Raw genomic sequence first — 16,875 nt, 5'->3', positions numbered from 1 at the left:
AACACAGACATGTAAAAGGATATATATTACTTTTGGCAGCAACTAATTCCTTTACCAGGTCTGTGTAGCCCATAAAATTTGCCCAATAATCTTCGGCAAGACCCTTGCATGGCCACGGCTTCTGTACCTTGAGCACTCAATGCTCTTCTTGGGGCCAGTAATGTCACTCATTGCATCATATGTCCAGTCTTTAATTTTCCGTGTGAGTTCTCAGACTCAGGTATGATCCCAAACAGGAATGCAGACTAGACGGACGTGGTGGTACGGCTGAGCTGCCGACTCTAATGAGGTACGGGGCTGACACTCGATGAACACAGAAAATCCAGTATATCTAGACATGGTGATAGACTCGTCAGGTATGGTGATCAATAGTAGTCTATTGATATGCAGTGTGATGTAACCGTGAGGAACGGAGTTATCATCTGTTCCGCTGAAGACTACCTAAAGTGGTTGCCCTAGGTGTATACCTGAGGCATCCATTACATGGTGGGCAAGCAGTGAAATATGATAATTGAAGATAAAACAAATGCCTTTCGAAAATTGACTCGGACTGAAAGGCGCGAGATACAGATGTGTAGAAGGACAATACACGGCAAATGGCAGATGCTAGCAAATCCGTCCCCATGGGCCCATCCAGCTCGTACAGCTACTAATATCTGATCATGTAAGCACTGGCAAGATAGGTAGTCCATTCGTCTTGGTATTCAATTGGATATGACTTTGCGTAGCCTCCGTGGCCCTTAGTATATATTTGTAAGTGTAGATTGGGGCGGTTCTTGCCACTCAACTTTAGTCAGCTACCACCAGTGGCTGCTGATGTATCTAATCTTAGCTAGGTATTATGGCATTCTTGCTTCCTGACGGCTATTGGCCGGTTTTATCGGGCTCAATGCTCTATCGGGAACATATAACCCTCCAGACTCTGATAGACGCCCTAACGACTATAAGCACTACCAGCGTGCTCCCTAGATAGTCACTATATCTCAACCTTTAATTTCAGAGTCAATCACAGTCATTAGTTCCATGATCGTCTGGAAAAAAATTTTAACTTTTTTTTTTTTTAAACTTCTTTTCTTTTTAACTTTTTTTTCTTTTTAAACTTTTTAAACTTTTTTGAATTGGTTTTTTTTGTTTGAATTGGGTCCTACTCACTGTGACACTATCATTGTAATTAGTAGGAAAGCTCTCTCTTAGTTGGTTTCCATATACTAAATTCAGTCTGCTCTGAAGTCTATGAGTTTAGCTGTCTATAAATAGAAGTTATCTCATCATATCAGCCTACTACTAGAGATTATGTTATTGTGGCTGCTGATGGCATCGTGGTATTCAGCAGCGTAACTTCACGGCTTCCCCGAGTGATCAGTCAATGACTAAGCGCCATTGCACTGATTCGATCGCTTAAGTTTGTGATGGCCATCAAACTCCAAATAGACATATTTCAAGCTGACAACCAGCTGCTTGTGATAAGATTTTTGTAACGGCGTTGCCTGACGCCACATACCGCGAGATTTGTTATGCATTATCACAATTCAGACGTTTATGACTAAGGAACCGTAAGGCTGACATATTCATGCTTGCGATCATGGCGGAGTGAGGAGCTTTGGTGGACCGAGATCGAGTTGTGAGATCTGAGCCATGTGATGGGTATTGGGCTGAATAGTAGGCCCATAATCACGAGCCATTCCAATTCCCGCAACTACAAAACCGGAGCACAAGACGAACCATCATAGATTTGTATTAAGCTTTCATACTTGCATTGCGTCTCTGTTTCAGCCAATTCACCAAAATGCCTTCTTCAATTCCCTATGATCCATCGCTCGTACTAGCCAACATCGTGAGCAGCGATGCGCTCAAACTAGTTGAGCAGATCTCGGGGCTCCAGGCTCCCGTTGATGCCGCCCAAGAACAGCTCAATACTCTCTTAGCAGCCAAGCGCAGTCTTCAAATGACTAAAACTGAGCTTCTCAACATTGGCATCAAGACGGACAAGGTCAACAAGTCCATCCAGGCGTTGGATCGCAAGATTGAGGAAGCCGCAGCAGACTACGCTGAGGAGAAAATTGAGGCCGAAGAGAAGATCCAGCCTCTACGTGCTACAATCAGGAGCGTCCATGTGGAGATGGAGAGCCCAGTGGACTACGTCAAAACACAAATCAAATCAATGCCACTTGCTTCCGACTCTATCAATATGGATGTACAATACTTTTCTAACGACACTAATAAAGAAGAGGCTTCGTCCTTGGCTGGCAATGTTGCATCGTATGTGTCAACCGCAATGAGCTGGCTGGGCGAGAGCACGTCTGGCCAGATGACTCGGGCCGCTGCGACCCAGGTTAGCGATCAAGTCAAGAAGCACAACATTTCGGGCACCCTGGTCATTTCTGTATCATGTACTCACAAGAATGCATCGGTTCTGGCACCCTTTGTCATTAATGTCGACAAGGGCATCAAGGTGTGGAACCATCTTTTCAAAGAGGATAAAATCATCCCCACGAACACAGCGAACATGTTGGGGATAGCCAAGGAAGAGGCTGAAGGCAAAGATGACAAAAGATTCAGCATCATCTCTGGCATGACTTTCGGGTCCAGCTTTGTGGGCATGGTCCACATTTTGAACAGCAGCAATACAAGCGTGAGCGAGAAGATGAACACTGTCGTTGAAACTTTCCAGACGCAGGCCAAAGGGCAGTTGGAAATACTTGCAGCTTACGCAAATCTTTCTGGTGGATTCGGCGTCAACGAGTCTATGGCAAATAGCGTCAAAAGCCTACTCAGCTCGCAGGACATCAACTGTCATGCCACATTGATCTGCATGGGCGTGATTCCTTCCATTGTGGCGAGTGAGGTTCAGATTGGTGTTGACAAGTTTGCCAACTTTGATCCGAAGTCAAGCCTCGAGGCGCTTGCGACGATTCAAAATGCGACTGTTGCTGAACAAGATTCAGTGAAGCAGGCGGCGGATGCGGCGCGAACTGGCGCCCAAATGCTGTCTATGAAGAATGCCGAGATGAAGGCTGCCCTATCGGCATTGGCGGAAATTGATGATGGCAAAAACAAGGTTATCGACGTCAATTCTATGATGACCGCACTTGAAGATTACCTCAAAAAGGCAGCAGACGGTAATTCTGGCGTCCCCATCAACTACTACCTGAAGGATATTAGCAAGAGTATGCTGGCGGAGATGTGGGTAGCCAAATACTACCCTGGCAAGTACCTGTCGATTTCTCACGACGATGCAGGACCAAGTGGTCCGCCAAGTGCCCAGCCAAGTGGTTCATCAAGTGATCAGCCAAGTGGAAGTGCCGGTGCGCCTGAGTCTTAGATACTGGTTGCGAATAGGGTTTATATTTCAAGGCATTTGGCTGGTGTTAAGTAGACTATTATTCTATAATTAAATTTTGCTCTATTTTTAAACATGTGCCTTGATAAATGTAAACTTAACTTGCTTTCATTGAACGTTCAAGCGGTAATGCGAATATGGATTGTCTTGTTATAGGCTATCGTAACCATTATTGCCGGCGAGTCTATAACAAAGTCAGGCAAGCTGGAAACGATTAGTGTTGAGAGATTTTAGTAAATAGGAATCATTCGACACACAATAAGCTAGAATGCCTGGGGTGAATGAATTTCGAAGGGTCAGAGGCACTTCGGCCTTTGAGAAATTGGAAACTGACAAGACACAGAGTCTAGTAATTATTAGCAATAGAAGACGCCTAGACAGCTATTACAGCTGCCTCCCCAACAGTGAGCGAGCGACGCCTCAATCGTTTGCGTCAGTGCCCAGTATCAAATTGAATACAAAAGATATCAGGCGAATTGATCTGAGGGGCATTGGCCAGAGCGATGTTATCGTTGCTGACAATATATCCGGTCAGATAATTTGGTACGAGTCTTTGTGGAGTGAGGGTTTTGGTCCGGAGACTAGTTTCCAGCACCTGTCGGCACTGAATTTCCTAATTTTCTTACCAATGATGGCGGGCGAGCTATCGACCGAATCTACATGAGTGAAGGCAGTCTTTTAGGCATTATGCAAGTTATCAACGGTTATATTTCATATTGACTGAATATTGGCTGTGGTCATTTTGGCAATGATACCATGATTCCCTGCTTTTCGCATATCATAATCTTATCGATATCTCTGTCGCAGATATCCTGAGTAACGGAACCAGCTGTCTCTATTGTAAGTGTCAAAATTGTAGGCTGGCGTTGCCAATTGTACCTGATGTGTGTGGCCGCATAGAGCAACGGCCACTCAGCATCACAATCCCTCGGTTATTGTAACTTCATGGCATGGATTGAGTGGTATGGTTTCAATACTTTACTTGGATAATGATAATGGCGTAGACTGTCTAGGAAGCGATCTATACACTAATTAGACGTATTTTCCGTGCGAAAGTTACAGTGGTGAGTAGATAACCTATTATTACAGACACTAAAGAAGGAGGGCTGGTCTAGAATCCTTGTTACATAACATGATGTGGAGCGGAATAATTAAGGGTATGAAGAATGTTGCAGGTGTATCATAACATTTTGTGTCAATTCAGTATGATGAACAGTCGTTGTGACAACCTTGCCCTTCCTAAGCGAGAGCTGATTGCAATGTCAACTACGCAGATTAAACTGTGAGATATAAAACACAGGAATGCAGAAAACCAACATCCTTAGTACAATGACAGGCCCTGAACAACGGATATCGGAAATTTAAAACAATGTACCCGTAGTAACAGTATCGAAATTGAGTTTATGATAGTAGTATTAATTGCATTTGTCTCAGACATAACGCCTCGATACAGTAAGGTCTTTCCTCTCGCAATACTGCTGTTTGGTAGATGTCAACCTTTGTTTTGCTCCATGGACATTTGGTTTCTTCGTGAGTTCAGGTGCTTGAGGCGGCCCGCTGTAAGTACTTCTAACCTCGCTGTAACGGGGTAGGGGGAGTTGCAAAACACGATGAATCTGATTATATTTACGACAACCCCAACAAGCGCAAAAGTATACTACAGTATGTTTCTCTCCTAGACTAAGCAGGGGTCGGCGTGCTCATCCTTACCCTTAGCTACCAAAACTCCACCCACGATCATCAGAAGTACAGATACAGGATGGTACCATCCCACGATGCTGCCTGCAGTGAATGACTCGCTTCTTTTGTGAAGGATGCATTGAGAGAGGCACAACAAGGCGCACTCCACTGTCAGATCCGTATGCCTGGGTTTCTGTCAGATCACAAGGGCCGCCGATTTCTCCGCATTGCGCCATGTTTCAATATGCATGGTTCTTCGGAACCGAATTGCATTTGTCTGAACATACCGCAACTGGCAGCTGGCGCCGTGAACTCGCATCCTGTTTGACCCGACCGAAACACTGCATAGCCCGTCCTGCCATTTGTGGAGCCTCTGCAATTCGCTAGAGATAGCTGCCTGATTGACTGCGGTATTTATATGCCCGATGACGATGACTGATGCACTGGCGATGATAGCTCAAATCCATGTATCGTGACCAAACAGTGCGATCATGTGATGACTGGCTTGAGTGTTCCAGCAACGTGGCACGCCTATAGTCCAATTCGACTGAAACGCTGCTAGCCCTAGTTGCATAGCTTATGAACGGGAATTTCGGCTTCTACCGCACCATCTGATCACGATGATACATGCCACAATGATGATTGTAATACCTTCATTGATATAGCCACGTGTACTTAATGAACCTTGGAGGCTAGTATATTCTAGTCATTAGTGTCATGCCAAAGTAATCACACTTTTGAAACACAGATATCTAATGCCAGTACGTAAGCTGAGACGATGTTATCTATGTAGAAATTGAATGCGCGGTACATAAGAAATCAATGGGGACAAGCGTGGGATACGAGATCGCAGACCAACCATGTGGCCTGTGGCCTAACATCTGATCATCGCCAAGTCACTTTATGTACTTTATGTTATGCTTGTAAAACTCTCATCAACTTGAGCAAGTACTGGTAGAGAAAGTACAGTTTAAAACATGAAAACGGGCTTTTCGAGTGGTTTCCACCGTGTCATGTTGTCGGTGTCTGAGTGTCATTGTGTTTTCATGCTTACTTAATCGAAAGATAGACTTTTGGGGGCCATAGAGGGCTCAGCTTGTGCGACTATTGTCCCATGTAACCCGAGCATTTATACCCCCTCCCCCCCTGTTATTATACCTAGTGCTGTGAGACGTTGAGATCGATGGAATGACATTACTTTTAGGGTCACCACATGACAGGATATATGTTTTAAAGTCGGGGATGTGCACGCGACCGGCTAGGATCATGAATTTTGTCGTTGAGAACGGCGGCGAAACCCGGCATGGACAGCCCGATCTCAGGATAAATCGAGCATTTATCATTACCTCGTCTGCGGCCTTTGGAGCCCGAAGAGGTACATGAGCCGATTGTTGCCATTTGGGAGAAAGGTGCAGTTCGCAGATTTTGATAAAAGAGATTCGTAATGTGGCTGCCTACTTTCTCCTCTGGAGCCTGCAGAGCCCGGTCTCCTGTATAGTTAAGAGATTCATTTAGCGATGAGATCTACGCCGTCAAAGGATTCAACTTCAAAATGTAGTCTGGTATGTAAGGTATCATCGAATAAACGGATCATGTAGAATATTACTGGTAGCATACTATTGGCAGGACCAGACTGTTTCGATCGCAATCTCTGGAAAGCACCCTCCAATAGTGATATATAGGCTACACAATAGAGTGCATCATTGGTATCTATCAGAGGCAGTCGAATTGTAGGGATGCCTGGCTTTAAGTTTGTCTATTGAGACGGTTGGTTTGTGAGAAACCAACTACCTCCAAGCTACATGCAAATATTGTTGTACAGTCTCACTCGACCAGCTTCGCTGGATCCGTTGTTGGCTTTGAGCGCGGCTTGTGCTTCCTGTTGTGGTCCATTCGACATCGTACTAACTAGGTTAACCTAGTCTAGTATAGCTTCGTCGCGGCAGACCAATCCAAGACAATCAAACTTGAAGCTATAGCAGACAATGGTGATAGGAGTGAGTATTCGCATCGGGAGGGCCTGCTCTTTGGAAAAGGAACCCCGGGTTCGTATTTGGGAATTCGCTCAGACGGCGTAAACACGCTCCCGCAGGAGCTCCCGTAGTTGATGTTAGCGTGCCGATAGCGGCTAGCGCGTGCTCTGCCACTGAGCCGCTTCGGTGGTGACGGAATCACTATCCTAGACTAGAATTTCAGAAGCTTTGAACCTCTGAGGAACTAAACTTACCTCAAGAGTCTGACAACTATTGTCTCATCAGCCAACCAGTTTCGCCAAAGACAATGCGATCGCGTACGACGAGCTTCGCCGATACCCGAATGACTTTCCGCCCGCGATAAGAGCCCCCCAAAATGGTCTCGGGGACAGTGCGACGCGCGCTGCTCCCTCCGAGCGGCGCGAATATCGGCCTGTGCAAGCAGCTTTCGGGGCTTCTTGGCCAGCCTGGGGCAATTGCGAGCCAAGGATTCAGTGCCAAAGCTCTCAAAGCCGTACCCAGTCAATTTCCGTCACAAACCTACCGTCAAATAATAACCAGAGGCTTCGCACGGCCGGCAAACCAGCCCGTCTTGTACCAGATTCGAGGACAGACGCCAACGTGGAACTCCCCCATAGCTGTCCTGCGCCAGTTCTCCACGACCAGGGCAGTCCACGACCAAAGGAGCAATGCTCATCAAGCCTCGGCCGCTCAGTCGAACCCTGTGCCCGTGTCTGGTACTGAGAACGGCGAAGCACAGGCGCCCCTGCCAACCAGGTTTGAGCAGAGCGAAAGAGCAAAGCAAGCCGCCCAGGTCAACTACCGAGCTCGTCTGTCCAAAGAAAAGGATGCTAAGAATAAGAGCGTAAAATCCGGCGAGGTCGTGCGGTTGCTGAAGCTTGCGCGTCCGGAGCTGAAGTACCTCGGTCTGGCCTTGGTCCTTCTTCTTCTATCCAGCATGGTCACCATGTCCATTCCCAAGGTGGTCGGCAGTGTCATGGATGCAGCTAGCAAACAGGCGCTGGACGATGCAAAAGTCTTCGGCTTCTCGTTGTACCAGTTCTTTGGTGTGTTTGCTTGTGTTCTCACACTTGGTGCATCCGCTAACTTTGGCCGTATCATTGTACTCCGGCTGATTGGAGAGCGAGTGGTTGCTCGTCTGCGATCCTCATTATACAAGCGGACATACCTCCAGGATGCCGAGTTTTTCGACGCTAACAGGACTGGTGACTTGATTTCGCGACTGAGCGCTGACTCCATTATTGTCGGTAAAAGCATTACCCAGAATGTGTCTGATGGTCTGAGATCACTCATCAGCGGCGCTGCCGGAATAACAGCCATGGCACTGATAAGTCCTGGGTTGACGAGCATCATACTTTTTGCCGCACCTTTCATTGGCGTTCTCACCTTTGGATATGCTCGCTTTATCAGGCGGATCAGCAGAGACATCCAGAAGAACGTCGGCACACTTACCAAGATCGCTGAGGAACGTTTGAGCAATGTCAAGACGAGCCAGGCTTTCAACGGAGAACGCCAAGAGCTGCATCGGTACAATGGACAGATTCGCAGGATTTTCAACCTCGGCATGAAAGACGCCATGTATACTGCTTCTTTCTTCGGCGCAACTGGCTGGATGGGAAACATGACCATTCTGGCCATGTTGTGGTTTGGTGGTGGTTATGTATCGAGCGGCGCACTTTCCCTCGGTGACTTGACTTCCTTTATGATGTACGCTGCATTCGCAGGTTCCAGTATGAGTGGACTGAGCGGCTTCTTTACCGAATTGATGAAGGGCGTCGGCGCTGCCACGCGACTTTTCGAATTACAAGATAGGGAGCCTAGCATACCGCCCACGAAGGGCGTCAAAGTCAAATCTGCCCAGGGGCCCGTGGTCTTTGACAAGGTCTCCTTTGCTTATCCCACTCGCCCAGCCGTTCCGATCTTCAAAGGGCTGGATTTCACCATTCAGGCTGGCAGCAACGTCTGTATAGTCGGCCCGTCGGGAGGCGGCAAGAGCACCGTAGCTTCCTTGATCTTGAGATTCTACAACCCAACTGCTGGTACCATTTACGTCAACGGAGTCGACATTACGACCATGAATGTCAAGTCACTTCGACGTCGCATTGGTGTCGTCTCTCAAGAGCCGGTTCTGTTCTCTGGCTCTGTCAAGGACAACATTGCCTATGGACGTCCTGAAGCCTCGGAAAGTGAAGTGTTCAAGGCAGCTCAAGAGGCCAATTGCCAGTTCATCAAGGACTTCCCCGAGGGTATGGACACGCAGGTCGGCCCCCGAGGTGCCCAGCTGTCCGGAGGACAAAAGCAGCGTATCGCCATCGCAAGAGCCTTGCTTCTGAACCCGGATATCCTCATTCTTGACGAAGCGACCTCGGCACTTGACGCCGAATCCGAAACACTCGTCAATAGCGCATTGGCAAAGCTGCTTCGAGGACATAGTACAACCATTTCTATTGCGCATCGACTTTCGACAATCAAGCGTTCTGATCAGATCATCGTCCTGTCTAACGAAGGCACTGTAGCCGAGATGGGATCGTACACCAGTCTGAGCTCAGATCCCAACAGCGCTTTTAGCAAGCTGATGGAATGGCAAATGAGCGGTGGTGACGTGCCACAAGTGCACACCCCAAGACATATTCCGATCGACGAGGCTCCAGCTATAGACGAGGAGCTGCCCGAGGAGGATGGGGAGGAGATAGAGGAGATTACGGACGAGGCCTTGAAGAACGAGAAATCGTAAACGAATGATTCTACTTATCACTTGTTTCGCATCAGTCAGACAACATCGAGTATTTACTGCGATGTGGACTTGATAAGGTACATGGTCCTTCGTCACGTCGTGGCAGTCGTCAGATGATTTGAAGACTAACACTTTCTGTATTGGGCGAAGGCGACTCCGAACTGATAAAAGAGGCCATATAATGCTGTCTTGTGTAGAATATTTCCCACCTCTCCACTCAATGATACCTCCAGACATTCTTGGGTTTCTGCGGAAACCCTCTGAGGCATTGATGGAGAAATTTGCATGAATACATAAATTCAATAACGAACAAAACCGCGTGTCATGTCAACATCTTGATTGGCTGTCTTTTAATTCGTCTCTTTAAGGTCAGACTAATGGAATGTTGATCTGCCAGTTAGGGTGTCCAAGCTGAGCCGCTCGCTGTTGACAGGTCCAATCGTCCCCGCCACATGTGAACCTCGGCGAACGGACCTTGCGGGTTGTACTAAGTATGGCTTTATCAGAACCTAGCATCACTTTAACGTATTACTACTTCCCCGTTTTAGCTAAAAAGAACTCGCAGAGAACACTGATTGTATACATATTTCACGCTGAAGCGTTTCCACTTTTGTCTTTTTGATACCCTTGTTTTGCTCCAAAGCCCAGGATATTGCCTGGCATTGCTGACAGTTCACATAAGCCACTACGTGTGGAATTCGTCGGACACAAGCTGCAAGAGCATCAAGACCGTCCCTTTTTCTTCGTTCATTTTCAGGACTTTCTCGGTCCGACTCAGCAAGGACCATGGTTCAAGAAGTCGAAGGCACGTTCCAGATTGGAGATGCCAGCCTCTACACCAAATCATGGCTTGTAAGGACCCGCTCGCATTAATATATACTGAGCATGGGCTAACATGCTCTCGCAGCCTGACAACGCGCCAAGAGCTAAAATGATAATGGTCCATGGCTTCTCGGACCATATGGGCCGCTATTACGAACTGTTTCCCACGCTTGCGGAAGCGGGCATTGCGGTTTATGGCCTGGACCAGCGAGGCTGGGGTCGCTCCGTCACCAAGCCAGCCCAGCGCGGCCTCACGGGACCAACATCCCAAGTGACGGCGGACATTGCAGCATTCATCGAGTCCCAGCTACCGTCCGACGTCCCGGTCTTCGTCCTCGGTCACTCCATGGGCGGCGGGCAAGTCCTCACGCTGGCCAGCGACCCCAAGTACGAGGACCTCATCAAGCAGGTACGCGGCTGGATCCTGGAGTCGCCCTTCATCGGGTTCACGGCGGAGGAGGAGCCAAACTTCCTGACCATCTTCTCGGGGCGCCTGGCGGGCAAGCTCATGCCGCACTTCCACCTGCACCGGCCCATCGCGGCGGACAAGATCAGTCGGGACCCGGAGGTCGTGGAGTCGATCAAGCAGGACAAGCTGATGCACGACACGGGCACACTGGAAGGACTTGCGGGGCTACTGGACCGCACGGCTGCGCTTGGCAAGGGCGACGCGAAGCTCAGCAGGAATGTGAAGAGCCTGGTGCTCATGCATGGCGATGCGGACCGGGTGTGCAGTTTTGCGAAGGCCAAGGAGTGGTTCGAGAGGCAGAATATCGAAGACGGGGAGTTCAGGGTGTATGAAGGGTTCTACCATCAGCTGCACTCGGATCCTGGACGGGAGAGGTTCTATGGTGAGGTTAGGGACTGGATTCTGGAAAGAGTTCAGGGTGGTCGGAAAGCAGGCACAGAGGTTACGAAGACCAAGAGCTCGGTTGAGGGGGGACGGGCCGAAGCGAAGTTGTGAGAAGTGTTTGATATGTGTGTGTGTTTGAAACGGAATGTCCTGTTACCAGATAGCTTCATTTCCCGAAGGACGCTTTCTGAAGTGTTCTAAGGTGTCTCAGGATACTGGACAGTACCAACAGTACCCCTAAGCTTTACATCGAGGTAGTTTGATTTGAGCTATCATATCTTTTTGTATTTGTATATAAATTTATTTATTTATTTAAAAATTAGCCCCCCAATTTAAATATAAAAAACCTCTAATTTTACACACTCAGTTGGATTCTCTGCGATACTGGCATGATGTCTCCCTGCAGATCAACCACAACTGCGAAGGCACAAGCCAAGAAAGCTCGTGTTCAAGGTACCACCATTAGCCTCAGTAGCATAAATCCGATCGTGCAACATCTGTGATGAAAAGGTTGGCACTGTGAGTAAATCTGGGTGCCTTGCCTTTTACTTTACTTTTAATGACAGACAGCCCACCTGCACCTGCACCTGCAGCTGCACTTGCAATTGGGGACAGCACGTTCTCTCCCCCCCTACTGAATGCGGTTTAGACCGATTGACTAAGGTTAGAGGCGGGCCACTCCCCGTCCCTCGTCCTTGTCCTCTGATGCCAGCTGTGAGACTTGGTAGCATCAAGGGGAGAGAGAGACAAGACCAGACAGGCAACGCAACTGCCTCGACGACAAACCCATTCTCCCAGAGCACACTCAGAACGGGATTCGCCAACTGCTGCCTTTTCCGCCCTCCTCTGCATTGGCCATCGATCATAGCTGGCCCTCGAGGGCCCTGTCCCAGCCGCCAAGATGAGTTCCTGTAAGCAGAGTAGCTCTGAGACGGTGCTCCTTACGTACCATCCACCGCATCTTGGGCTAACGCAACCCGTCTTCGTGTAGTAAAGCAGTTCATCCGCAATGTACGAGCGGCCAAGACCATCGCCGACGAGCGCGCTGTCATTCAGAAGGAGAGCGCAGCCATCAGAGCTAGTTTCCGCGAGGAAAGCCACGACCACAACATAAGGTGCGCATATCATGAATCCAGAATGCATGCTCCTCGCCCTTGCCAAACGTGGACATGGCAGAGCGTGGCTTGACTGACACCGCAAGTCTAGGCGCAACAATGTCGCCAAGCTTCTCTATCTGTTCACCCTGGGAGAGAGAACACATTTCGGCCAGATCGAGTGTATCAAACTGCTGGCATCACCTCGCTTTGCGGACAAGCGTTTAGGACATCTGGCCACGAGCTTGTTGCTGGACGAGAATCAGGAGGTCTTGACACTGGTCACCAACTCTATTCAGAAGTGCGTTTCTTCCAATTGCATCCCGCCTTCCCCCCTCGTCCTTACTGACAGTGCGTCCGTCTAGCGACCTCGGCCACTCCAACCAATACGTGGTCGGTCTCGCGCTCTGCACCCTGGGAAACATTGCCTCGCAGGAAATGTCGAGAGACCTCTTCGCCGATATCGAGAAGCTCGTATCGACCAACAACCCCTACATTCGCCGGAAAGCAGCACTATGCGCCATGAGAATATGCCGGAAAGTGCCAGATCTGCAGGAACACTTCATCGAAAAGGCTGCTGCTCTGCTCTCCGACCGAAACCACGGCGTCCTGCTTTGCGGTCTCACCTTGGTCACCAGCTTGTGCGAAGCCGACGAGGAGGAAGGCGGTGAGGAGGGAACTGTCGACAAGTTCAAGCAGTTCATACCCGTCTTGGTCAGGACACTGAAAGGTCTGGCCACATCCGGATACGCTCCCGAACACGACGTCACTGGAATTACAGATCCCTTTTTGCAAGTCAAGATTTTGCACCTCCTACGGGTCCTGGTCCGCGGGGATTCCGAGGGGACCGAGCAGATCAACGACATCCTGGCGCAGGTTGCCACCAACACGGACTCCACCAAGAACGTCGGCAACTCTATCCTCTACGAAGCCGTTCGCACCATTCTGGACATCGATGCCGACTCCGGTCTCCGAGTGCTCGGTGTCAACATTCTTGGCAAGTTCCTTACCAACCGCGACAACAACATTCGATATGTTGCCCTGAATACCCTTATCAGGGTCGTTGCAGTCGAGCCCAACGCCGTTCAAAGGCACCGGAACACAATCCTCGAGTGCCTGAGAGATCCAGACATCAGTATCAGGCGGAGAGCGTTGGATCTGAGCTTCACGCTCATCAACGAAAGTAATGTCCGAATACTCATTAGGGAACTCTTGGCATTCTTGGAAGTGGCCGACAATGAGTTCAAGCCGACCATGACTAGCCAAATTGGCATCGCCGCCGACCGATATGCTCCCAACAAGCGATGGCACTTCGACACCATGCTGCGGGTACTCAGTCTTGCCGGAAACTTTGTCAGGGAACAAATCATGTCCTCGTTCATCCGTCTCATTGCCACTACCCCTGAGCTCCAGACTTACGCTGTGCAAAAACTCTACATCAATCTGAAGAAGGACATCACCCAAGAGAGTCTGACGCAGGCTGGATCCTGGTGTATCGGAGAATATGCCGAGTCGTTGCTCCAAGGAGGGCAGTATGAAGAGGAAGAGCTTGTTCAGGAGGTCAAGGAGAACGAAGTCATCGATCTCTTTTCCACGATACTTAACAGCAACTATGCCACCCAGGTTACTACCGAGTATATTATCACAGCACTGGTCAAACTCAGCACAAGGTTGTCCGACCCGTCTCAAACTGAAAGGGTACGGCGTCTGATTCAGCATCACCAAACGAGTTTGGATGTCGAAGTTCAACAGAGAGCTGTCGAATACAGCAATCTCTTCTCCTACGATGAGATACGCAGAGGAGTACTGGAGAAGATGCCCCCGCCGCAGATCAGGGAATCGTCACGCGTGCTGGGCGAGGCCACCACCAAGACGAAAAAGGCTGCCAACCGCAAGTCGAAACTTGTTGCCAAGCCTTCCACCGATCAAGACCTGTTAGACCTAATGGGCGATGTCACTGGCAGCCCAGCCGTGACTTCGCCTACAAACGGCGGTCCTAGCAATACCGATCTTCTGGCCGATATTCTTGGAGGCACCACAAGCCCACCACCCCAAGGTGCTGGTTCACCGCCGCCCCAACAACCCCACGTCTCTTCCATCATGGACCTTTTCTCTCAAGGCGGTACATCCTCGCCTGCTCCAGCTACGGCTCCGGCCAGCTCCGGCCTAGACATACTGGGCGGCATGGGCACACCTCCACCACAATCACAAGCACCCCCGGCAGCTGCTGGCTTACCCTGCTATGATGCAAACGGTGTGAATGTCACACTACAAGTACAGCGCAACGCAGAAGGTATGGTGCAGGTTACTGGACGGTTCCGTAACTCCTCAGGCGGTCAGATTTCCAACGCCGGTCTTCAAGCCGCTGTGCCTAAGACTCAAAAGTTGCAGTTGCTCAGCATATCGAACACGGATATTCCATCTGGCGGCGAGGCAACGCAGCTTATGAGAATCATGGGTGTAAAAGGAGTAAGTCACCTCTCTAAATGCCTCTATTCATCTAGCTCATCATACGTTAACACTTTTCATAGCCTCTCCGATTGCGGCTGAGAATTGGTTACGCACACCCATCAGCAGGGCAGGTAGTGGACCAAGTCAACTGGACGGAGCCATCATGAGCTGGATAGACGTGTATACCAATAAAATTAGCTCCAGGGAGCTAATAAAATAGGTTTCTCATTTGAGATTCCAGGTGGTCCTGTCGAGTAATGCTAGTTTGAGCCAATCTTAGGATCCCCAACTTCAAGCTCCTTATCTGTGCATGCAGTATGACATATAATCGATGTCTAGTTATCCAGCAAGTTTTATACATTGTTCACAGCAGGAAGAAAGCTACACCGCGCAGAATGAATCTGTTTCAAAATGAGACGGCCTCCTTGGCATTTGCCACATCATTCAGTCAACTCAAGACTTTCACTGCAACATAGTATCATCGAATCAAACGGATTCTGATTTTTTTTTGTACTCATCACTCAATTTTCAATGCAAACGAAATCGCCTCGTTCATGCCAGGTATCCACGAGCCTACAACCTCGAGCACAAAGGTCCCACAAATCTTACTTGTCGCAACACTTCGCTTCTCATTGTGATCAGACAAGATCAAGTGGTTTTCACAAAATAACAACTTGGCTGGAATTACTCGATGTTGCCCTATTCATGCAGTTGACTCTAATTGTAGAAGTAGAACCTTACGACTAACACATCGTCTCAATCTCTTCTAGGCATAATACTACTCTTGGAGATAAGGGGGGGAAAAAAGGATCTCCATGGAATAGAAATGTCAAGCAGGTAGTCAAGACGGCATCTCCAAATTTCAGCTAACATTGGTTCTGATTATGTATCATGGCTGTCCATCTGGCAGCCTTACATCCAAGCTGCGCCAAGCAGATTAATCCAGAATAACTTGAGCATAGCGCGAATGGGCTCTGGCCAACTTTGTTCTAATAACGCATGCTAAATAGGCTCTTGTCTCCATTGTTAGCGTTACCTCTCACTGTTACTTATCACTTTTATTTGCCAAGATGTTGAACTTCTAATATATGTGGATGATATCGTAGTATAGGCTCATAGTTTATTATATGACATTACCAACATTATGCCATAGCCGTGATTACATCTCTAGCATTATCGTCCAAACAACAAAGTAGCCTCTGCCCTTTCATTTTACTATATACGTATAGTGTGAATTGGATGAATCGTATTCTTATTTGAAATGTCGTTGGGAGACTGGATAATTAACAAAGTCCAGGTAGGGGCGCATATGATGACATGGATTCAATTTAGCAATCCATATTAGTCTTGTCTGTTGTTCATGAAATATGAGAAGATCTATGATCAACACGCATTTTCTCTCCAGTCATATTGCTCATGTCATCTAGTCTGGTAGCCATTTTTGGATCCCTTATGCGATAATTTCTACATGCGTCTTAGTTAAGGCGACTTCTATCATTGGTTTATATGAAATCACCGATTTCCTAATGGCACAGGCAATCTCCTTCCATTCTTGAGCAGTTCTTAATTATAGGTATTCTTACTTAGACATATTTTTTTTATTTGGCTGAGCCGCCCTCTGCCTCTGTTGTTGGTTTCTTTTTTTCACGGTAGGCTATAAGCTTCATGGCTTTTTGGCAAGGCTTCGAAATCATTTCGTTCGGGTTGTAGTTGAATTCGAAGGTCGTGGAGAAAGAGCAAGCGCTGAGCAAGCAACATGAGGAGGCAGGTTAGAAAGAATCTAAGAGAGCCCTCGGGCTGATGAATGCTAAGTACTCTAATATAGAATAAATCACAAAGATAGATAGTTCCGTGTGTAATAATGGGAATAGTAAGACTCTTCTTCTATAAAGATTGAAATCCATCGG

At 48.3% G+C, this 16,875-nt stretch overlaps 4 protein-coding genes across 4 annotated transcripts; all 4 read left to right on the top strand.

Moving 5' to 3' along the window:
* The first annotated feature begins 1,449 nt into the window (after positions 1–1,449).
* BKA67DRAFT_560390 (uncharacterized protein) lies at positions 1,450–3,410 on the top strand. Its single transcript, XM_046102450.1, has one exon. The coding sequence runs from the start codon at positions 1,787–1,789 to the stop codon at positions 3,320–3,322; it is 1,536 nt and encodes a 511-aa protein (XP_045959605.1). The 5' UTR covers positions 1,450–1,786; the 3' UTR covers positions 3,323–3,410.
* Positions 3,411–7,227: 3,817 nt separating this feature from the next.
* BKA67DRAFT_560386 (ATP-dependent permease MDL2) lies at positions 7,228–10,058 on the top strand. The gene has a single exon (XM_046102449.1). It carries the CDS (start codon positions 7,370–7,372, stop codon positions 9,746–9,748), a length of 2,379 nt encoding a protein of 792 aa, XP_045959604.1. The 5' UTR covers positions 7,228–7,369; the 3' UTR covers positions 9,749–10,058.
* A 177-nt stretch (positions 10,059–10,235) lies between these two features.
* BKA67DRAFT_644848 (alpha/beta hydrolase) lies at positions 10,236–11,771 on the top strand. Its single transcript, XM_046105862.1, has 2 exons — positions 10,236–10,600; positions 10,656–11,771. Exons 1-2 carry the CDS (start codon positions 10,535–10,537, stop codon positions 11,532–11,534), a joined length of 945 nt encoding a protein of 314 aa, XP_045959603.1. The 5' UTR covers positions 10,236–10,534; the 3' UTR covers positions 11,535–11,771.
* Positions 11,772–12,078: 307 nt separating this feature from the next.
* On the top strand, positions 12,079–15,390 carry BKA67DRAFT_560382 (putative gamma-adaptin precursor). Its single transcript, XM_046102448.1, has 5 exons — positions 12,079–12,334; positions 12,415–12,538; positions 12,630–12,818; positions 12,883–14,986; positions 15,049–15,390. The coding sequence occupies exons 1-5, from the start codon at positions 12,325–12,327 to the stop codon at positions 15,133–15,135; spliced, it is 2,514 nt and encodes an 837-aa protein (XP_045959602.1). The 5' UTR covers positions 12,079–12,324; the 3' UTR covers positions 15,136–15,390.
* The last annotated feature ends 1,485 nt before the right edge of the window (positions 15,391–16,875 follow it).

This window comes from Truncatella angustata, assembly GCF_020726525.1.
Source record: "Truncatella angustata strain MPI-SDFR-AT-0073 chromosome Unknown BKA67scaffold_3, whole genome shotgun sequence".
NCBI lineage: Eukaryota > Fungi > Ascomycota > Sordariomycetes > Amphisphaeriales > Sporocadaceae > Truncatella > Truncatella angustata.
The sequence above is the reverse complement of the archived record's forward strand: the minus strand, read 5'-3'. Positions and strand labels throughout refer to the sequence as shown.

Excerpts from the sequence above, each read along its gene's own strand:
- BKA67DRAFT_560386 (XM_046102449.1), top strand. The coding sequence starts at position 7,370 with ATGGTCTCGGGGACAGTGCGACGCGCGCTGCTCCCTCCGAGCGGCGCG.
- BKA67DRAFT_560382 (XM_046102448.1), top strand. Across the intron at positions 12,819-12,882 it reads GTCACCAACTCTATTCAGAA|CGACCTCGGCCACTCCAACC; the intron begins GTGCGTTTCTTC and ends GCGTCCGTCTAG. Across the intron at positions 14,987-15,048 it reads GAATCATGGGTGTAAAAGGA|CCTCTCCGATTGCGGCTGAG; the intron begins GTAAGTCACCTC and ends CACTTTTCATAG.
- BKA67DRAFT_560390 (XM_046102450.1), top strand. The coding sequence starts at position 1,787 with ATGCCTTCTTCAATTCCCTATGATCCATCGCTCGTACTAGCCAACATC.
- BKA67DRAFT_644848 (XM_046105862.1), top strand. The coding sequence starts at position 10,535 with ATGGTTCAAGAAGTCGAAGGCACGTTCCAGATTGGAGATGCCAGCCTC. Across the intron at positions 10,601-10,655 it reads TCTACACCAAATCATGGCTT|CCTGACAACGCGCCAAGAGC; the intron begins GTAAGGACCCGC and ends ATGCTCTCGCAG.